The following is a 24430-nucleotide window of genomic DNA, read 5'->3' as shown; positions in this document are numbered from 1 at the left end:
AATATTATGAAACAGATGGGAGTAATTTACAGTTATGAAACTTATCCCAAGATTTCCTCTTATGTTTTGGATTTTTGTGTTCTAGGGATACTTCAACTCCCTCCTGAGTGAGAAGATGGGAATGAACCTACACGTCAGTTTATTATGTCCAGGTCCCACATTCAGCAACTTTCTTTCTGAATGTTTCACTGGCAGGCCAGGTGAGGTGAGTGCCACTATTTAGGATTACATATTTTCATTATTGTATAGCTTCTTCCAGGTGGAGTGGCAGAAATGTTATAAAAAGGATTAATACATAGAAACTCAGTTACAAGAACTTTCTTTGATGTAGCAGTGAACAAAAAACAGATGTGGTAGTGAACAAGTAAATGAGACTGCATCACAGAAAATATATTTAGAACAGAAGAAAGGGAGGATATTAAGTACTGGCAAGATTACTGCAGATAGATTGAGGAAAAAACAATGACTTTCACAATCATTTGGAAGTTTATAACCTAACTAAACCATCACAAATGAGCAAAATCTTATGAAATAGTAACACTTTTGCCGTATGACTCATTGTGGTGCAATATTCACTGTATTCCTGTATCAATCATGACCTGGAGCTATTTGCAGATGGTTCTGTAATACCATGATGTATTAGTCCACAACTAAAAAAATGCAATTCTTGCACTCAGAACCTTATTATTGAATATCTGATACTGTGAATTGCAGAGTTGCCATGTAGGTATAGATTAAACTTACTTCAAACACTAGTGCATGACACTTACTAAAATGCCAACATGCCAAATACTATCTAGTCAAAACTGCACCAAATTGTGAACAAAAAACCTTTAGTCTATCTTAGTGCAACATATCAGTAACAAAGACGAAACAAGTCACCAGCAGGAAAATAAAGGAAAGCAGCAAGAACCATCTGAAGATGGATTTGTAATAATTCCGAAACTGGGCATTGTTTGACTTAAATAAACTTTTTAAACCATACTTGGGGCTGGTTACTGCTTAAATGGTAAACCTTATAAATGTGCCAAATATTTGATATTGTCAGCATTAATTGTTGTGTACAGGAACAATGTAAAGTGGAAACATATTGTTTTAGGGATTGAAAACAATGTATATGACTTGGGAACCATTACATTTTTACATTACTATGAGACACATACAGGGTGCTGATATTACATCTGTCCATGCTTGTAACCTTGTGCATATTATCATTGTGGAGGCAAGTGAAACTGTCCATACATGGTACTACAACATGAATAGAGTGATAGTTGTAATTTGGCAATGGTTCTGGCAGGTTCCAGAGGATGGGTAAGTTCTCACCTCACTGTGTCAATTGAAGGGCTTATTTAAATAGTTGTACAAGTCCACTTTTGTTCATTCTGAGATACACAGTCCTAAAGTTAAATGAGCGCTGAAAAATCTGCAGTTAAGATACCAGATATATTCAAGCATATGGCTTCTTGCTAGAGATGAACCTTTCTTTCTGTTTGTTTGGACCATTAATATCAGAAACGTTATAGACAGAAATGTGGAGGTAATGGACTTGTACCACTATTGAAATAAGCCCTTAAATTGGCAAGAGGTCTGGTGATCCTGATGGCCAGGGCAGTTGGTATATACCATCAACACCACATTATGTCACAGCTGTAATATGTGGATGTGCACTATCCTGCTAAAAAAAATGGGTGTAAAAAAAAAAATAAAATGCAGATCACCTTCCTGTGGAAGAAATGGGAATAACTTGGGGATAACAGCCTGTGTGATGTGATTTAGCAGGCAAAAACCTGGTTACTTTTCCCTACAGACATGCCAAATGTAACTATGAGTTGCCACTGATGGCCACCACACATCATGAAGCCTGGGATGGGACCTGTGGGCGAATGCACTCTGGAATAAGCAGCTCACCAGCACCATGCCATACACATGTACATCCATCACTCACATATAGACAGAACCTATTCTAATCAGGAAGAGAACAGATCACCATTCCACTCTCCAGTTGACTCTTTCATGACACAAGAGTAGCCATGATTGGGAGTGTCATGGGCTCAGTGACAGCCTGGCCAGATGCACATGTGATCTGAATTGCGCTGCAAACAGATTATTCTCAGTGGTCCTCAGTGACATAGCAGATGCAACATGTGCCCACATTTCATCCCTGGATGATGTTCAGTTGGCCTCTAATGCTTGCACAGTGCATCTGTTTTCATTTGCGTCTGTACTACATGGCCATCCAAAACCTGATCTGTAGGTGTAAAGTGTTCCACAGACCACTGTTTAGAGCAGTGACACACCACCAATACATTGTGCCCAACATCCAACAGCCCCACTATGCAAGCACATTCAAATGGCTTAACTTGTTCAATAGTTGTACATATTTGTCAAGAGGGCATTATTGCTCCCTACTGTGAATGTTGCAAACACTGTTCAGCTCTAACATCCGCAGTTACTGCTCACAGAGTCGAAACAGAAGGTGCACAGCCAGGCCTTCTGAGTGCCATCTGATTGCTAATGACAGTAATAAATGAATCACTAACACTGCAACCCCTCAATAAACTAATGGAGTGGCTAGGATTATTTATTAAAATATATGTCTTGACAATCTCCAATGCAAGTAATCACACTTGATAACTAGTTTTAGTCGCATGTGATGGTCATTGTCAGATCTAAAAATACAATAAATTAATATCTTAATAAATAACTGTATCTGTAGGTTACATGGGCTGAAAATATTTAAAATTTAAAATTCTTAAAATTTTACCTGATTAATCATGAGTTGTGAAGAGTCAAAACTCTTCAATAAGCACATAATCAAAGATATAAAACAAAGGTAACAGCACAGTAGTACACTTGTTACAAAAATCCATGGCATCTAACATTTTACTAAACCCACTAACAATCTTAGAGACCCATGTATGTTGTGGATCAGTTTGGGAGGAAAGAAGGTGAAACGGGGAGAAGAAAAGTACTGATATTGTATGGTGTTAAAATATATAACAAAGAACTGTCTAAAAGGTGTAATTCAATTATTTGGTTTAAATAAGAAACAATTTAGATAATGCACCTGACATTAATACCTGAAACATCTTGTTAAAATTTATAATTTAAATGAAAACATTGATCTAAAATACTGTGTGCACTCAACTTTCACCTGAGTGTGTCAGGTGTGTTATGCTTGTGTGCACTGGCTCAGTTTGCCTGCAGCCACGCTGCCACTCAGCCACACTCTCAGCGAGTGTGGCAAACTGCCAAGGTGTTCTGCTTAGTGGGGCTGTAGCAAAGCAGAAGAGTTCCTGCAGACTGGGGCACCTGAGTACATCATCAGAATTCCTGAAGTACACTGTATTTTTGAAGTCACAGTGGAGACTGATTATTTTATCTGTTTCTTTCAGGTGATGTCCATATATTTCAAGAGGGCAGGTACTATTACGATAAAAGAGGAACATGAGCACAATTACTATCTTCGTACATTTTTATCGACTATAGAGGAAAGGTATCAAATACAGTGGCACAAGTTTCAAAAAAATGTGAAACTCTTCTTTTTAAGCTAAAACATGATACAGTTAAATCAATTTGTAACTTTAGTGCTGTTGGTTTATATAAAATTAAGTGCAATGACTTTCATAAAAATATATAGATCAGACTGGTAGAACTTTTGACACCCAATTTAAAGAACACACTGTGCTATAAAATAATAAGAGAGCATTTAGAGATGACCTAACTTGAACAAACTGCTCAGTAGGAACAATAGAGACTCATCTTCAAATTTTACACACGGCTGTTAAGGAATACCTTTTGAAGTTGTTGGTAGAACATAAAACATATGGACATTACCTGAAACAACCAGATAAAATACTCAGTCTACAGTGTTACTTCAAGAATTCAGTGTGTTTCAACAAATTTCAGATGGTCCAGTGAGCAGCTACTATCCAGCTTTGCTACAGCCCCATTCAACAGAAAAACATCTTAGCAGCTCAGCATACTTGCTGGCAGCATGGCTGAGGGGTAGTGTGGCTGCAGGCAAACTGAGCCCACTGTACACAATCATAATACATTTCAGACATGCCGTAGTGCAAGCAGTGTACACTCATTGTTTTAGTTCAACATTTTAATTTATTTATAATTATTTTCAAAATTTTAACAAAATGTTTCATGTATTCATGTTAGGTGCAATATCTTAATTGCTTCTTAGTTTTAAATTAATTGTATTATGACAGTTAGACAGTTCTTTGTAAATTTTAACACTGCACAATATCAGTATTTTCCCTCTCCTTCTCCCAGCAATCTCCCTCCCCTACCCATCATCCATGATACATGGGTCTGTATGGTTAGTGTGTTTAGTAAAGTGCTAGATGCCATGGAATGTTCTCACAAGCATACTATTGTTCTGTTACCTTTGTGTTACAGCTTTTAAAGAATTCTGACTTTTCAGAACTCTTGATTAAACAAATACAGTCTTAGGAATTTCAAATATTGTGAATCTATGTTATCTGCTTATTCAAGTACAATTTTAAATGTTTTCAATAAATATTTTCACAGAAATAGTTCTTTATTCATGTTTTAACGTATTTTTATTTTTAAATGATCATTACATGTGATTGAATCTAGTGTGACTATTTGCAATTGAGATTGTGAGAATAAATATTAAAAGAAATTGAAGAGTTGCAGAATCTCTCATGACAATATGTTATCCATTGTGATGATTATTTATTCAGTTTTGATTCTGGGACAAAATATATAACAAATTATGTAACTTATACAATAACATAGAATATTCTTTGTGAAATATGTAAAATTCACTACGAGGCATTCTACACTTGTTATTGTAATACTAACTGCTAACTTATCAAATTATATTGGCCTGGGTATGAGGAAGTGTATGCCACATGGTAGTATGACACAAGCCACAAGATGAAAGACCTTTATCTAATTTGCACCTTTTTACAAATAAAAGAGCAAAGGCCTTATTTTGTATATTTAAAAAAATCCATAGGATCATAATTTCATTAACAAGTGGTAGTGTCCTACTGAGTCAAATGCTTTTCAGATGCCAAGAAATATTGTATGTACCCAATTCCTGTTTTCATCATCTCATGAGAAAAGCACTTGGGCTTCACGTCACCAAGGTTTTCAGAATTCGTACTGGTTGGCGTGGAGGAGATATTTCTGTTCAAGCTATGCCAATAATTCAGACCTCTGAATATGTTCTAAAAAGTCAGTGATAGTGATCAGTAGTTTGTGATTCACTTATACTACCTTTCCTGTAGGTAGATATGACATGTGCTCTATTCCAACCATTGTGCACAGGATTTTGTTTGAGGGATCTACGGTACATTATGCTTAAAGAGTGGCTAACTAAGCTGCAAATCTCTCTTAGGCTCCAGTCTGTTTTTATTTCAGCTCTACACATCTTTACGACCATAGTAGGACTGAAACAATTGTTATTGCTAGTCCCTGCAATAGTGTCTATTCATCATCTAATTTTTCCTGATATGTTGGTAACCTGACTAGTCTCTGTACTAGTGCATGAAAGTATGCTTTCTTGTGCATGGATGCATGACACAATTCATTATGTATCTGGGCATTAGTTGAGGTTGCCCCCCCCCCAACACACACACACACACACACACACACACACACACACACACACACACACACACACACACACACACAACAGCTGTGTTGTCCACCTGTATTTTCTGGGTTAGTGTCTACAAAGCTTATTGAATTACAAACTTCATTTTATTTCATGAAGTCGATTCTATGATGGAAACTTTTTAACTGAGCATGTATGATGCCTGTTTGTGATGTGTACTGTCTAAGAAGATATGGGTATAATCCACATATCTGTTGTAGTACTTCAGTCTACCAGTGGTCTGCTTGAACTGTGTAAAGAAATTTCATTCTAAAGTAGTAATAAATATATCTGCTAGGTTGTTTGCTAGGCAACACCTCATTGCCATCCATCTTTCTGCATGTCTGTATCCTCTCTAGAGCTGAAAGAATTAAAAGACTTATGAGTTTAAGCAGATCAGTGATACTATTAATTTTCGTATAATTTTTCAAGTTATCTTCTGTAATATTGATGGTCTAAGTGACTGGCACATTTGGATAAAGATTAGTAATTTCAAAAGATATAAACATTTGTATAAAGACTGGTAATGTCAAAAGATACAATGCTCTCATTGTTAGAAAATACTTGTTGGCCAATATTAATATCGTAAGGCAATTAGCAAAAATATTGTCATTTCATAAATACAATTTGACTGAGTTCTGAGTTCTAATGAAGTAAAAGGTGGTAGTAAAACTCCTCCTTTACTTTAGGTAACCTGGTACATCAACATATACTCTCTGATCAAAAGTATGTGGACATCAGAAACTTCCTGGCAGGTTAAAACTGTGTGCTGGACCGAGACTCGAACTCGAGACCTTTGCCTTTCGCAGGCAAGTGCTCTACCAGCAGAGCTACCCAAGCACAACTCATGGCCTGTCATCACAGCTTTACTTCTGCCAGTACCTCATCTCCTACCATCCAAACTTTACAGAAGCTCTCCTGCAAATCGTGTAGAACTAGCACTCCTGGAAGATAGGATATTGCAGAAACATGGCTTAGCCACAGCCTGGGAATCTTTCCAGAATGAAGATTTTCACTCTACAGCAGAGTGTGCACTGATATGAAACTTCCTGGCAGATTAAAACTGTGTGTGTAGAGCACTTTCCCGCGAAAGGCAAAAGTTCAGAGTTCGAGTCTTGGTCCAGTACACAGTTTTACTCTGCCAGGAAGTTTCATATCAGCACACACTCCACTGCAGAGTGAAAATTTCATTCATTATGTCGACATCCATGAGGAAAACAATGATACCATGACACCTCCTTCTTAGTGCTGCACCTCTTGGCACTACACATGATGGCAGGTAACATTCTCCTGGAATTTGCCAAACTGAAATTATTCCATTGGATTTCTACAGAGTTTAGTGTGCTTCATCACTCCAAATCACCCCTTTCCATTCATACACTGTCCATTGGCATCACTCTTTACACCCCCTGAAGTGTTACTTAGCATTGACAACAGAAATGTTTGGTTTATGAGGAGCTGCTCAACTGTTATACTGTGTTTTTTTAAGTCCCTACACACATCTTTGCGCTTGCTGAACTTTGGAACTCATGAATGATTCCTTCCACTGATTACAGGCAAATTTTCTTACAGCCATCCTCTGTGATGTTTGGCAATCCCTGTCTGTCAGTTCATGGGGTCTGCCAGGTGTTGGATTAGATGTGGTTGTTTCTTCACATTTCCACTTTTCAGTCACACCACCAACAGTGGACTTGGAAGGATTGAAATGTCACTGATGGATTTGTTAATCACTTGACATCCAATGACCAGTCCATGTTCGAATCCACTGAGCTCTCCTTTCGGATCTGTTCTGCTGTTACTGTTTCTCTACTGACAATGCAATGTTCCGTGCCTCCTTTTATACTGTTGAGTCCACCTCTCGTAACATCTACTGGTCAATGCCACATTACGTAGGACTGTTCAGATATGTTTGATCAGACGTACCTCTTTACTACACATTGCCTGACAAAAAAACTGAAGCATGCAGAAGGGGAGTTGGAAATAAATGAAGCTTCGTGGGTTGAGATGGTATGTGATGTTATTTCTATGATTACAGAATCTAGTCAGATTTACCAAGAATTTGGCAGTATGAGCCCATTTATCACTATGCCATTGCACCCCATCTTGCACTGATTCAGTAGGGAAAGGTGTCATAAAACTGTGACATCTGCAACAATCTGACACCTTAGGTTTGCTGTCATCTATACAGTCCTGTTTTGGCTCCATCCTAGTTTCATTTGTTCCCAAAACTTAAGGAACACCTTTAAGGACTTCACTTTGGTAGTGATGGAGCAGTGCTAGCAGAGGTGTGGTTGTGGCTTTGTCAATGAAGTCAAATGTTCTGGAGATGAAGAATAAAGATGCAGAAAGATGATAACATTTGTTTTATTTAACAAGCTTTAAGAGTTTTTGCATAAATATTTTGGGTGCATTACTTTTCAGCACACCCTAATAAGATATAAATACTATAAAAAAATCATATTTTGTGTAAATTTGTATTAAATAATAAAATGAAATAAAAGTGGTATTTATGTCAAGAATGACAGCAAAGCAAGTGGAGCTATTGCACTTGACTAGGTTTCATCATCCCATCCACTGTTGCCACTCTATTTTCCCCTGACCTTATTTCCACAAAAAACTGATTGCTCTGTCTGTTTTCTTGCTGTACATTTCCCCATTTGTATCCAGTTTAAAGAGTTTGTGTGTCAATGCAATACACACTCCACTTGCTCACACAATAATCTGAGAGGCACATGACATACATCACAATTTCAGTCAATTAGGAACTGCAATTTGGTCATGTTACAATGGTGTTGTTACTACTGTTTTCTGGAGAAGTGTATAACTTTGTTTATTGTGACTGTAGCATAAGGCATTCTAGTATTCATCATGCATTATACTCAAAATTTTCAAAATGTTTCACAGAAATTCAACAAGACAGTAAGCAAGGATGATAAACGCATGACAACAGAACGCTGTGCTCATCTTTGTGCTGTTGCTCTTGCCAATAAACAGCGTGAGGCATGGATGGGTATATTTCCAATCATACCTCTACTCTATCTGTTGTATTTTCCCAATGTGGGGAAGTTGTAAGTATTTGTGCATCAAGTATCAAATTAAGTACATTTCCTTCTATAGCAATATAATCAACTGCTGACGTTATTTTCAGTGTTTGGAGGCGCCTTGGACCAAAGTGGCTGTTAAAATTGAGAGACAGCAAAGAGTCAATTAAAACAGAATAGTGTTGGGGACAAAGTAACTATAGTAGAGAAATATTTTTAGGGCCTGTAAACAAGAGAAAAATAATGTAACTAAGTAAAAAGGCACAATTGTATTTTGTGTAATAATCAGGAAGACAACATATTATGCATTATATTGTCCTGAAAGCAAATAATGGAAGGAGTTAAGGTAACCATTATCTTTTTTGTTTGCCAATTTATTACATATTGTTTATTATGACTTGTGTCTACCTCACTGCTCCTTTTTTCAGTATATACCATTTTATTGCAATTAGAGTGTCTGAATATAGTTACAACTGTAACAATATTTAAAGGTAATCAAGACTTGTCCCACCCATGAATGAATAAGATATTATGCAGGTACTACTCTCAGATGGAAAAGCTTGTAATGTTGTATAGTCAATGAAAATTTTATAAAGTTAGAAGAAATGTGACAAACCAAAACTTATGGGTTATTTGTAAAGGTCATTGTACAAAAACCAATTTGTGTCTTGCAGGCCCATATTTAACATATCATATTTTTAATAAGTCCTACTTTTTATTATATTTACTTCAGTGTCTGTATTGCTGGACATTTAATAAAGATAAATTATGGGTCAGTAACCATTAAGTTCCATGTGTGAAACTCTACACAAGATAATAAACATAGGAGTAACACAAATCCTTTCATAAATTGTGTGGAGACTGGAGCAGAGGTATGTATTTGAGTTTTGTTAATCTTTGCTTTATGTATAAAACCTTGATTTTTGAAAGCAGATTTAGTGTAATGCTATTAATTTTCTTCATCATAGCTTATTTGATTTTTAAAAATTTTTTAAATTTATATTTTGCCTTTAGAAAAACAAAAACAGTTGTGTTTTACTTTATTTTAGTTCAAAAGTAAGGGCTTGAACAACATTAATATTTACTTAACTGTGTTGATTTGATAACAATACAGCAGAAACTTAAATAGTATACTAGATACAAATGGATGGATAAGGTACTTACACTGTAACAAACCGAAACATAAATCGTAAAAATCTTAATGAGGAAGTCAAGCAACAAACTTACGTACAAATCATGCACCACTCTCACAAGGAAAGTGTCCAATCTGGCTTGTTGAAGCCATGTCTTGAAATTTTTTATATGGGAAGAATGTCAAAATTTTAGCTGCTAAGACTCATTGCAAGTTTTTTTAAAAAACTGCTAAAATTGCCAAATTCATAGCTCACAGGTGGCTGGAAGAATGTATACACCTGCTGTAGCTGTGTGGCAGACAGTGCACGTGCAACAAGGTTAACAGAAAATCAGTTAGCAGGTACCATGGCACAACGCAATCGTAATTTGTAAAGTGAATTTCAGTTAACATTAATAGTTTCTCTGACACAATTGTTCATAGTTACTATTTGCAACTCATTTAATATCCATAATAATTATCAGTTGCCTTTGTGGTATCATTAAGTGTTAACAATGAAGATAAAAGTGAATTAACTTTCTTTGTGGTTTCATTGTATATGCCAGCTAATAGCACTTGTCTTTGTGCAGGTTAGAGAGTTTCATAGCAATGTGGAATCCAGTTAATGTTTTCAACCTTGCAAAGATGAAATATGAAGGAAGTGGCATGCAGTGAAAATGATCTATTTCTCTTAAGACCTACATATATGTTATTTATTAGTTAATTTCTTGGACATTCATTCAGATGATGTCAACATTTCATTAGAAAATGTGGAAACATTAGAAGAAGCAGGAAATAGCTGACTGTTCTGTGAACTGTGATTCAAACAATGATTGTTGTGCTAGTTGAAATCCAGAACAAAAACACAGTACTTTTCTAGCCCAAAGAAAACATGTATGGTAATAGCTTTCAGTATCAAAGAAAGGCTGTAAATTTTTTTGATTAAATGAAGGAGGGAGAAAATACTTAAAGTTAAACAATGTGCAAAGCCAGTTCTGTTTCATAAAATCTGAACATGAACTGCATAAATGGAACAAAGATTTACACAAAGTATGAAATATTTTCCAAAATGAAACTCTCAAAATTGTGAAAGAAAAACTATTCAGAAGATTTAGAACTCCTTGTGAGAGTAAATGCCCCATTATGAAGGGGGTGTGTGTGACTGGATCCTCTGAATTGCAAGTGAGACTAACATTACTGTTTTCCATGCATCTTCAACCTAGTTAAACAGTTCAGGAAATCATATGGAAAAGAAAGTCAGAAAATTATGAAGTTTATGTCAAGTAAACACGTGAAGATGTGATTCATAGGTAACTATAAAAAATCATAGCTGATGTAAAGACAGAACCTCTTGTTATCCACTAAAATGATGTGTATAAAGCCAGTCAGTCAGATTTCATGCAAGGACTGCATGCAAACCACACTTTATCATTCTGAACGAAAAAAAGACAATGACTATGACACATTCATATACAAAATACCAGTGATAAGTACCTGTGGATTACTGTTTCTGCAGCTTTATACCTGTCTTCAGGAACCTCAAGACAAATTAAGGCCAAACATTAAAAAAAAACAAAACAAAAAAAAAAAAAAAAAAAAAAAAAAAAAAAAAAAAAAAAAGTTTAGTAGGAAAAAGTTTGTAATCAGCATAGTAAAATCTGGTGGAAAAATGGAAGAAAATAATTTCCAGTATTACATCTGAATCGTCTTGTTACCAGTTACAGAAAGTAATTGCTTTTGTTAGGCTCTTAGCCTAAACTTAAAACATCACATCTGTCTTTACGAGGATGACGAAAAGATTCTGCCTGACAATAAAGAAATGTGTCGACGCTGTAAAGAATTTTTCAACAGGTTGGTGGACAATATAATTTCTGATAGCTCTTTGTCATTTCAAGTTTATCAGCGGATTAATAGTGGTGTACTTCAATCATTTGTGCAATGTCAGTTTGCATAACCAAGTCTTATGAATTGATCAATTATGCCTAGTACACAGCACAGTATGCAGAACAACAGGCCGTGACAATTTTTTACTCCCTCTCAGTTCTCTCTAAATAAAGCTAGTAATTTCTGTGATGTGCCTACATGCATTAATTTTGCTTTTATTGGATGTGCTTAGTGTAAAGAAAATGTTTGTTTTTGCATACAGTAGACACATCACATTTTTGTGGCTACTGGAAATAATCAAGTAATGTTTCATTGTTAGCAAAATAAACATTATTCAAAAATTATCATAAGAATGGTGCTACAGGAATTGTTATAAAATATTTCATGTCAACGTGTTAAAAGTCTCAGTTGCTGGAAGTTGTCTGTAATGTAACATCATTCACTGCCTTGATTTTATTTCATCTGAGAATCACTTGTATAACAATTACATCTGCGACAGTTTAGCTGACAATGAGAACTGCAAGTTATTCAAGAAGTTACTCATTTGAGTCAGTTTTGGTATGGTTTAAGTGCTTAAAATATGCACTTGGGCACTTTTGACTTCACACTATATCATGTGACATGCTCTTGTCATGGATGCATCTGCTTATTCACTGATTCCCACACTACGCAGAAAGGGCTGTACAAACTGCTGTTATAAACTGCTCTTTGTGCAGCAAAATGGGTAACTTTTTCAGTGTATTCTTCCTGTGTGAAAAATTCCTGAAATTCTGGATTGGACTATTCCCTTGTCAGCTGGAACATAAGAGGTGTGTGTGTGTGTGTGTGTGTGTGTGTGTGTGTGTGTACACATCTGCTCTCTTGTACAGTGTTTACCATACCTCAAACAGGATTCCCCTATTTGAGTTGAAGTTGGTGTTACAGTGACCAACAGGTGGAATATTGTAGTCAGGCCTTAAAGAGCTCAGTTAGCAATGACCACATAAAGATTTGATAATTCTTGGGTTTTTCATTGGAGAATTGTAACTGTTAGCATTTCTCAGTCTTCTTTTACGATATCCTCTGGGGATGTTCAGCAACCACCATTTACCGTGAAGATGTTGGCTTAATCTCCCAGGTATAATGGATAGTGAAATATGTATACCTTTATACTGTATACAGAAACCACATCGAGTGACTGACTGACTGACTGTTTGTCTGGCTGTACAAGATTTCCTCCCAAACCTCTGGATCAATTTCATCTAAATGTTGCATACAAACAGCAAACTTCGCAAGTATCAGCACTGTGGGGTTTATGTACTCCAAACAATAGATAGGAGCAGAGAGATGGGCAAACGCGAGTCTCTTCAGCCCCTGCCATGTAGGCTGGACTGCATGACAGGTGTGTTGTCTGGGAATAATATCAGTCTACCATATCAACCTGCTTTGCAGGGCAGCCTACACCTCAAGGACAATAAATGTTATCAAGCCTCTGACATGTAGGTTGTATGGAACTACAAGATCAACCTGCTTTGCAGGGCAGCCTACACCTCAAGAACAATAAATGTTATCAAGCCTCTGACATGTAGGTTGCCTGGAACTACAAGTGTGTTGTGGCAGCAGTCTCGCCTGCTTTATCAACCAGTTTTGTAGGGGCTATAAGTCTATATGGGCATAAGAGGGGAAAGTTCGAGATGGATATAGAAAGTGATGGATATGGGTTGAGAAGGTAAGACGGGCTGGGCAGAGAGGGGGAAAAAGGGGATGGGCTAAGTGCAGAAGGCAGGTGAAAGATGGAGAGAGGTAGTGGGCAGGTAGATAGGAATATAGTGTGAGAAGACAAATGTGTGCCGTATACACAGTGTTAGGGGTATAAGTACAGATATTTTTATTGGTGACTGAGGACAGTGTACTGAACAACATTACATCAGTATTTACTTAATTTGGAGACTAATAATTATAGCTGTTAGGAGTAGTATATTTTTAGATTGGTTATTACTTCCAAGTACATACGACAAGAACAAGCCATTAATACCTATATTCCCCTGGGCAGCAAGTCAGGTGTGGAAGTGTGCATGCGTGAACACAAAATGGTTAATTTGTACTGACAGATGTAGCAGTTATGACCATGCAGCAAACAGGTAGTAAATTATGTTACACGTTTGCAGGAAGGCTGTTTGATACAGAGAAAAAATAACTGACATGCTGATGTGGAGGCATATTAAGGTACCAATGTTTACAATATCTGTACTTATACCACCAACACACTGTAAGTGACATTTGCATATGTGGGTGAAGCTGCATGTGGAAAGCTAGTATCTTTATCTGTTATACACTCTTAAGACAAAAAAAATGCCACACCAGGAAGGAATTATCTGAATTGGGTGGAAATTGGTGGATGTGACATACATGTACTGACAAACAAATGATTACAATTTCAGAAAAATTGGATAAATTAGTTATTATTAGTTATTATTATTATAACTTAGCAAGTTATTAACTTGTTAGTCCACCTCTAGCTTTTATGCAGGCAGTTATTTTGCTTGGTATTGATTGACAGAGTTGTTGGATGTCCTCCTGAGTGATATCCTGTCAAATTCTGTACAACCAGTGTGCTAGATTTCGACACCTCAAGCTGGTGAAGGGCTCTGCCCATAATGCTCCATGTACTCTCGATTGGGGAGAGATTCAGCGACCTTGGTGGCCAAGGTAGGGTTTGGTGAGCATGAAGACAAGCAGTAGAAACTCTCCCCGTATGTGGGCAGGTATTATCTTGCTGAAATATAAGCCCAGGATGGCTTGCCATGAAGGGCAACAAAAAGGCATATAGAACATCATTGATGTACTGCTGTGTTGCAAGGGGCTGCGGATGACAACCAAAGGCCTCCTGCGGTGAAAAGAAATGGCATCTCAGACCACCACTCCTGACTATCTGCATCCTGGTCAAAGTGGGACACTTTGCTAAAACAATTCTACTCCAGTCAATGGTATTCCAGCCTGAAGACGTGTCTGGAGACACCCCGGACAGTGGTGAGATGCCCACCTTACTTTCACCTGCCATATGGCCCGACAACAAGAACTGATGCTCTGAGTGCCATTTCATTTCGTAGCAGGATTCCTTTGGTTGTCATCCGCAGCACCCTTACAGTGCAGCAGTACATCAAGGATATTCTGCACTCTGTTTTATAATGTATAGAAAGTTCTAGTTGAGAATAGAATTATTTAGGGATAAAGGAGATGACTCGCTGAATGTCAGAATGCTGCGTCATTGATAGGTACACGAACAAAAGGTCCCAAACTCCTGGATCAATTTCAACTAAATTTCCACAGAAACAGCAGGTCTCTCAAGTATCAGCATTGTGGAGTTAATACCCTCCTACCTCCAATAGGAGTGGGGATATGGTCAAAAAATGTTTTTTCTGCCCAAGGCATACAGGCTGCCCTGACCAACAGGCGGGTTGTGTGGGAACAGTATTGGCCTGCCAGATCAACCTGCTACATTTCAAGGGCAAGAAACACTTCTCTGGGCCCTGTCATGTAGGCATGATAGTCTACACATCATGGGACAAAAAGGGTTTTGAACCCCTTGGCATGCAGGCTATTCTGCAAGAGAGGCATGTTGTGGGAGTAGTACCAGTCTGTTCTCTTGACATCTTGTGTAAGGGTTATATGTGAAGTTGGCATACTGGGAGGAGGGTGGAGCTGGAGAGAGAGAGAGAGAGAGAGGGGGGGAGGAGGGTCAGATAGGGGGAGGAGGAGATGTGTGAAATATGTGTGTCTAACACATACATGAGCAAAGACACCCCCCGTCCCCCCACTCCATCTGTCCAACTGCTCCGCACTGTGCAGTGATGTGGGTAAAGGGGCGATGTAACCAGCTCCTGCTGTATAGGTTGACCAGTAAGGCAGATGGGAAGTGTGGGATTAGTAATAGCATACTTCATCATCTGTCAACAATAAGGCTTATCCATGGATACGTGCACTACACCATCACATCTGGTGTCATATGTCTTGTATGGTTATTCTGTGCTGCTCACTCCATAGCAATCCTATGCCTCTGCAAGAGCACAATTACGACCACGGTAAGAAATATCTAGTTCTATACAGTTATCAATTGCACCAATAAAGTCCTATACCTGCAACTGAACATGGTTGTATGTTAGGCAAATGCTGGTCAATGTGATTGAGGCTGCCATCTTATCAGGAAAGAGGTAGGTTGGTTGGTTGATATGAGGGAGGGGACCAAACAGCGAGGTTATCGGATTAGGGAAGGATGGGGAAGGAAATCAGCTGTGCCCTTTCAAAGGAACCATCCCAGCGTTTGCCTGAAGTGATTAGGGAAATCACAGAAAACCTAAATCAGGATGGCTGGACACAGGTTTGAACTGTCCTCCTGAAAGCAAATCCAGTGTGCTAAACACTACTCCACCTCATTCAAAGGGAAAGGGACAAGCTGTTTTCATACAATGAATAGCCCTCATTCCAACTGACATCCCTTTCACATTTCACAGACTTCAATTACCAGTATGACTAGCATTCGCAGCTACAATAAATAAGGCACAGTGACATACAATTCATTACTTGTAGTTGATTTGTGATGACAAATCAACCTCCCATCTGTTTTTCACATGGGCAGTTGTACGCTGCATGCTCTAGGTCGAACTCACCATGAAATTTATAAATCTTGGCATCAGGAGGTGTAACGAGGAACATTACTGTAAGTAAATAAAGTTATAGTATTTTGTACTATGTTTTACTGCCCACATTATTGATTATGTTCCTACATATATCCTATATCTATGGCTATTAAATCTTTCATTACTTTCTAATGTCTGCACAACAGTCTCCACTCCAGTGGCTGTGACACAGAGAAAACACGTAATATGACATTCAGATCAACTACAAATTGGAATTAGGGAGCTCTGCAGGTGGCCTACTCTCTCTCTCTCTCTCTCTCTCTCTCTCTCTGTGTCTGTGTGTGTGTGTGTGTGTGTGTGTGTGTGTGTGTGTGAGAGAGAGAGAGAGAGAGAGAGAGAGAGAGAGAGAGAGAGAGAGAGATAGATAGATAGATAGATATCTACTCCCAGGCCCCTGGCTCAATTGCAACCAACCAAACAAAACAATTCATGAGTATCAGCACTGTGATGTTCATAATAATCTCCTGGTTCCAACAGAAGTTGAGATATTGGCAACCCCACCCCCTCTTTCTGGCCTCTGCCATACAGGCTGCCCTGCACAACAAGTCTGCCGTACTGGAGTAGTACAGACATGCCTTACCGACCTGCTGCCTTCTTTACTGACTTGTTTTGCTGGAGCTGTACCTGTACGTGCAGGTAGGTATAACTGAGGGAAGTTTGAGATGGATAGAGGAGGGAATGAACAGACAGATGGGGGCAAGAGTGGTAAGGAGGCAGAGAGTGAAGAGGATGGGGGAGAGGTACAGGTGAAGGAGGACAAGATGCACAGGTACAGCAGGACAGGAGGAGATCAGTGGGGATCAGGTGAAGGAGGAGATGAGGTGAGGAGGCAGAAGTTTAGGGAGAGGGGGCAGGAGGAGATGGACATGGGCATATAGGGGGCAAGGAGGTGATGGACAGAGAGACAGGGAGGGGGGGGGGGGGGCAGAAGGGGATGAGCAAGGCGAGGGGGCAGGAGATGGGCAGAAATGGGGTGAGGTGGAGATGAAAGGAAGAATTGGACAGAGGGGCAATCATGGAGGGCATGGGTCAGAGAGCGAGAAGGAGGAGATGGGCAGAGGGAGGAGGAGGGTATTGCCAGAGGGATGGGGGAAGGAGGAGACGGACAGATAGAGGTTGGGATATCATGGTTGATAGAGGATAGGGAGGAAGCAGTGGATGCAGAGAGGGGAAGGAGGAAGCAGTGGATGCAGAGAGGGAAAGGAGGAGATGTATGCAGTTTGTGTGTCAAATGGATATCTGACTGAAGCTGCTGGGAAATGTCTAGGTAGGATATAAAAGTGACCTACATGCTGATGTGATGGATGGTTCATTTGGCCCAACAGTCACTAGTGGACAATCTTTGTGGTACCTGTCACACTTAGTTGTACTTGTCATGTGAGATCTGCTTTTACTAAAATCAGTTACCCTAGAGATCGTGGGAAATATATAGACCCTACAGTTTTCAGACACATACACTTCCAGTGATTCAAGTAGTCCATTGAACAGTATTCGCACCCAGCCAACCAACAGACCTCATGTGGGTAATCAATCTGTCATGTATAACAAAACTAAGGAAGACAGTAATGAAAGAAGAAGGTGTTTTCAAAAAAACTTTTCGCCTTCCACCATGCATAGTGTGTTAAAGGGCCAGTGACAGCTGTCAAAGTAAACAAACTGTTAAATTACACATTCTATATAACTGATGACACACACACACACACACACACACACACACACACACACACACACACACAGAGAGAGAGAGAGAGAGAGAGAGAGAGAGAGAGAGAGAGAGAGAGATGACAAATCAGCCTGCCATGTGTTTCTCACATGGACAGTTGTACACTGCATGGTCTAGGTTGAATTCACCATGAAATTTATAAATCTTTGCATCAGGAGGTGTAATGAGGAACATTACTGCAAGGACATTAATGCAACTTATCTACAATAATGGCAAGAGTATGTTACCTTTATTATCACTTATAATGTACAAGTTACCAAAGTACATTGGTGCAGCTTTCATCCACCTTTAAGGTAGTGCTTATATACCAAATCCTAAGCACTGATTTATGTTCACAGATGTGATGTACAGTTACCCACAATTGTTAATCATGTATTGATTAACTTTCCACTCATCTTTATTTTCTTAGTATGACAATTCATGTCGTGGGATTATATAATCCCATCTTCAGACCTATGTATAGGCCAGAATGCCTCGTGGGACTCTGATAATTTTGTAGACTCCAATGTAATATGAGTAAATGACAGGTGAGTGGAAATTTCCCCAGTGTAAAAAATTCAAAGTGCAGCTGAAAGGTCCACCATATCAGTCTACATAGATGGAGTGTACAAAATTGTGAACAGATGTGTGGTGTCTCTGACTCAGCTGCCCATAAATTTAGTATTAAAATTTTCTGCTCAGTTGATCTGCATGAATTACACCAGCAAACATCCAGTTTTGAGCAGAGAATGTCAAGTATTCATCAAAGAGAAAACTACCAAGGAAATCAGCGTTACTCAGTACATTTCATACTCTGATGGGAAGAAGGCGTTTCAAACCCTTCAGCCCTATATTTTCGCAAATAATCTGCCTCAGGAACAAAGCAATTTATTGAAAACTTGTCAGCACTCAAATGGTGATGACGACAACAAATACAGTAACCTTACATATTTGTGCTACCTAATAAACATTCAAGTTTGCTTCGAATAGAACAAACATTGGTGGTAGAACGTACACTTGACAAGAGTAATGAATTTTCCCAGGTAGCAGACAGGAACAAGTGAAACTGTTGTGCTTTGCAAACCACTGTATTGCGCAGTTCACATTGGAGTAATGTTGCATGGCATGAACACCTGGTAGTGTGGCATGGACAGGACATGGTGAGAGTAAGGTGCAGTGCATACAGAAATGATGCAGATGCACAGCAGCTGTGACATAGGGATTTGGTGTATGTGTGATGTGAGAAAGGCAGACTGGAGTGGCACATTGAAAGTGATGCAGGACAATGCTTCTATGAATAGTATCGGAGTATGTCATCTTCATTGAAAGAACTCACCATGTATCATGGTTGTACCTAGAATCCTTACAGAATGTCTCCACGTTGTTCCTGTATTATTAGACAAAGCAACAATTTCATTCTTTTATGGGCACTGTACTACTGGATGTTCATTCAAAGCTATTTAATTTTACTTTCTGAAAAGCTATTCCACAGTTCGATGAATTGTCCATGAAACATCACAAGTTTTATGACAAAAAATACAACCTGAACACATGCCTACACATTCTGCAGAGAAGTGGGAGGAAATCAGTCACCATTCCTACACTCTGTGGAACCTGATCGTTTGTGTCGATAGTGTGGATGGTAAACATATAATAATAAAGGCACCCCCACATTCCAGATCTGGCTTTGTGTCCCACAGAGGATTTTTTCAGTTGTGTTGTTAGGTGTTGCAGATGCAAATGGCTTATACACTGGTAAGCCAAGACATTATGACCACTGCCTACAGTAATGTTGGATGCTGCCTGGTGGCATTGTGGGCAAGTGCAGGGTAACAAAAGTATGTTATCAGAGCAGACACGGATGGGGAATCACCCCAGCGAAGATATGGGATGCAGATGGGGAAATCAGGTGAGGTAAATGACTCAGAAAGGGCAGATAATTATTGCACAGAGCCTATGAACAAGTATCTTGAAAATGGCGAAGCTTGTCAAATGTTCATGTGCTACTGTCATGAGCATCTAAGAAAGACGTACAAGGACAGTGAAACTACCAATAATCACTAAATGGCTGGGCATCCACAACTCCTAAATGGTTTTATGTCCGTGACTATTCACAGAAGGTGGGGTTCGGGGTCTTGTCTGCTCTGTAAAGCACAACAAGTGGGGATCTGCAACATCTCTGCCAAAAGAGCACAATGCTGGTGCACTCACAAGTGTTTCAAAGCACACAGTTCATCGTACATTGCTGGACATGGAGCTCCATAGCAGACCACCCCTACATATTCATCTGTCGACCCAATGACATCATCAGTTACAATTGTAGTGGGCACGGGACAATCAGGATTCGACTGTCGATCAATGAAAATGTGTTAGTCAGTGGTCGTCTCCACAAACAACGTCATTGAGGTGAATGGTGGCTCAAAACATGCAGGCTGGTGGGAGCAGTATTATGCAATGGGAGACATTCTCCTGTGCTTGTAAGGAACCTGTGGTAGTAGTAGAAGACACACACTGACAGCTGCAAACCACCTGCATCCCTTAATGCTTGATGTCTCCCCCAACGGCAATGTCATCTTTCAGCAGTATAATTATCCATGTCTCAGAAGCAGAATTGTGCTGCAGTGGTTTGAGGAGTATTATAGTTAACTCACGCTGTTGTCGTGGTGACCAAATCCAACTGATGTAAATTGTATGGACCTATCAGCATGCAAATCCACAGCTTGTTATTTACGCGAATTACGTGAGCTGTGTGTAGATATGTAATGCCACATACCTCCACCAACATACCAACAAACTGTTGGATCTCTGCTATCCAGAATCAGTGATGTATTTCATTCCAAAGATGGACAAACATGCTATTAAGCCAGTAATTCTAATGATCTGGGTCATTACTATATGTAATAGTGGAGATAGTTGAATATAGATGCATCAGCAATGGACAAGCTGTTGAGAACTGTAATTCTGATAGAGCCGTTGCAACTAGGACACCTGAATTTACCAGATCCAACTTTGTTACCAGGTGAAATCTCCAAGGTTCCTTTTTATTTCATAGCAGATGAGGCATTCCCCCACTGCAAAAATTTAATGAAACCCCTCTCACAGTTTGACAAATGAGCAAAGAATATTGTCATGTTGTAATACAATCATGCCCAAATCCAAAAGTAGGGTCATCAGTGAATTATAACACTTAGCACTGAAAGCTTGTTTATTAAGAACACCAACAAACAGACAGAAAAGAACTGCCTCCTGAACAGGGTGTTCTGTTATTATACAAAATCAAATATTTCAGAATATGTGAACTTTGTTGGTGTGGTCTTCAGTCAAGAGACTGGTTTGATGCAGCTCTCCATGCTACTCTATCCTGTGCAAGCTGCTTCATCTCCCAGTACCTTTTGCAACCTACATCCTTCTGAATCTGTTTAGTGTATTCATCTCTTGGTCTCCCTCTATGATTTTTATCCTTCACACTGCCCTCCAGTACTAAATTGGTGATCCCTTGATGCCTTAGAATATGCCCTACCAACCGATCCCTTCTTCTAGTCAAGTTGTGCCACAAATTTCTCTTTTCTCCATTTCTGTTCAATACCTCCTCATTAGTTATGTGATCTACCCATCTAATCTTCAGCATTCTTCTGTAGCACCACATTTCGAAAGCTTCTATTCTCTTCTTGTCCAAACTATTTATCATCCATGTTTCACTTCCATACATGGCTACACTCCATACAAATACTTTCAGAAAAGACTTCCTATACTCGATGTTAACAAATTTCTCTTCTTCAGAAACACTTTCCTTGCCATTGCCAGTCTACATTTAATATCCTCTCTACTTCGACCATCATCAGTTATTTTGCTCCCCAAATAGCGAAACTCATTTACTACTTTAAGTGTCTCATTTCCTAATCTAATTCCTGCAGCATCACCCGATTTAATTAGACTACATTCCATTATCCTCGTTTTGCTTTTGTTGATGTTCATCTTATATCCTTTAAAGACACTGTCCATTCCGTTCAGCTGCTCTACCAGGTCCTTTGCTGTCTCTGACAGAATTACAATGTCATCGGCGAACCTCAAAGTTTTTATTTCTTCTCCATGGATTTTAATACCTACTCCGAATTTTTCTTTTGTTTTATTTACTGCTTGCTCAATATACAGATTGAATAACATCCGGGAGAGGCTACAACCCTTCCTTCCCAACCACTGCTTCCCTTTCATGCCCTCAACTCTTATAACTGTCATCTGCTTTCTGTACAAATTGTAAATAGCCTTTTGTTCCCTGTATTTTACCCATGCCACCTTCAGAATTTGAAAGAGAGTATTCCAGTCAACATTGTCAAAAACTTTCTCTAAGTCTACAAATGCTAGAAATATAGGTTTGCCCGTCATTAATCTATTTTCTAAGATAAGTCATAGGGTCAGTATTGCATCATGTGTTCCAACATTTCTACAGAATCCAAACTGATCTTCCCCGAGGTCGGCTTCTACCAGTTTTTCCATTCATCTGTAAATACAAAGCTTTGAAAACCTTCTAGAAATTATAAATACTAATTAACAAAGATTTGTTGGTGGCAGAATATGAACTGACAACCCGCAGCACACCAGCCAACAACAATAACTGCTACACATCAGTTCATGCAGAAGTAGAGGTTTATTGTCTCATAACATACAATTTCAAACCATTGACTTAAAAGTACAGGAGACTCATCAAAACACAAAAATTGGTTTACAATATGTGGCATTACATATCTACACACAGCTCACATAATTTGCGTAAATAACAAGCTGTGGATTTGCATGCTGATAGGTCCATACAATTTACATCAGTTGGATTTGGCCACCACGACATCAGCGTGAGTTAACTATAATACTCCTCAAACTACTGTATCACAATTCTTCCTCTGAGACATGGATAATTATACTGCTGGAAGATGACATCGCCGTTGGGGAAGACATCAAGCATTAAGGGATGCAGGTGGTTTGCAGCTGTCAGTGTGTCTTCTACTACTACCACAGGTTCCTTACGAGCACAGGAGAATGTCTCCCATTGCATAATACTGCTCCCACCATCCTGCATGTTTTGAGCCACCATTCACCTCAATGACGTTGTTTGTGGAGACGACCACTGACTAACACATTTCCATTGATCAGTGTACAGGAGACTCATCAAAACACAAAATCTGGTTTACAAGTTTCCTTATAATACCAGTAATATAATATTCAGTACTGAATAATTACTTAACCAAGCAGTTATTAATTTTTCTTAAAAAGTAACAAACTTTTAAGATTAACAGTCCTAAGTAGTTGCTCTCTCCTACTCAAATTTTCAGGTTGTCATTTATGAATTCTTCTACTGAATAGTAACATTTCTGCACTAGTTTCTAATATAAGGATTTTGTAAGTGTTTCTAAATTAATGCTGAGCAGTTCTCTTCCTTTCATTGTGTTATACATTTTCATACCCATATAATGTGGAGTTTGAGCGTAAAGCTTTAAATGGTGGCTGGGCAGCATAAAATTGATTTCTGGTGTTGTAATCATGTTGAAAATGATTTGCTACAAATAAATCAGGGTCACTGAATACAAAGATAATCAGCTTATACATTCTTTGCCCTACATTGTGCATATTTCTAATGATGGTTTTCTGAAGTTTTAGTATTCGACACATATGGTTTGAGGTAGCCCAAAAATACAATTCCATACCTTATTACTGACTCAAAGTAACTGTGATATACTACTTTTCTTATGCTCATACTGGTAGCATTGTACAATATTTTCATTGCATATGCTAGGCTATTTAATTTATTTGCAAGGTACTGTATGTGTGACCCCCATGATAGATTTTCATCTAGTTCCATTCCTAGGAATTTCTCACAGCAAATCCTGGTTTCTGTGACTGACCTGAATATCATTTAATTTTGCTTGTTTTGTTTTAAATTGCATTAACTGAGTCTTTTCCATGTTTAATTTTAACTCATTTAAATCAAACCAGGTATCTAAGTTTTCTAGAGTATTTAATACAGTTTGTGTAATTTGATCTGTAATGTTACTTTTAATGATTAAATATGTGTCATCTGCAAATAATACTGTGTGACAATCAATATTAAGTGGCAGATCATTTATGTACAACAAAAACAGAATGGGACCTAAGGAAGAACCTTGGCGTACTCCTTGTGACAAGGTATACCATTTCGAAGTATAAGTTCCTATCTCTGATGTTATAACCACTCTTTGTCTTTGGTTGGTTAGGTAGGATTTAAACCATTCTAATACCGTGCCCCTAATTCCATACTTTTCCAGTTTACATGGTAGCAAGGAGTGATTCACACTATCAAAGGCCTTTGATAGGTCACAAAAGATTCCTGTAGCATGCAGCGAGTTGTCT

The 24430-nt window shown here is 38.6% G+C and overlaps 1 protein-coding gene across 1 annotated transcript in view; it reads left to right on the top strand.

Annotated features, from left to right (window-relative positions):
- The window catches only part of LOC124555792 (dehydrogenase/reductase SDR family member 7), a 205340-nt gene extending 195881 nt beyond the window's left edge, over window positions 1–9459 (top strand). The window contains exons 6-8 of the mRNA XM_047129853.1: window positions 86–205; window positions 8543–8706; window positions 8787–9459. Of these exons, the coding sequence (XP_046985809.1) occupies window positions 86–205; window positions 8543–8706; window positions 8787–8859 (357 nt within the window). The 3' untranslated portion in view covers window positions 8860–9459. The remainder of the gene's footprint in view (window positions 1–85; window positions 206–8542; window positions 8707–8786) is intronic.
- The last annotated feature ends 14971 nt before the right edge of the window (window positions 9460–24430 follow it).

Source organism: Schistocerca americana, chromosome X (genome assembly GCF_021461395.2).
Source record: "Schistocerca americana isolate TAMUIC-IGC-003095 chromosome X, iqSchAmer2.1, whole genome shotgun sequence".
In the NCBI taxonomy this organism is placed as follows: Eukaryota; Metazoa; Arthropoda; class Insecta; order Orthoptera; family Acrididae; genus Schistocerca; species Schistocerca americana.
Note: the sequence above shows the minus strand (reverse complement) of the source record. Positions and strands in the feature narration are given on the sequence as shown.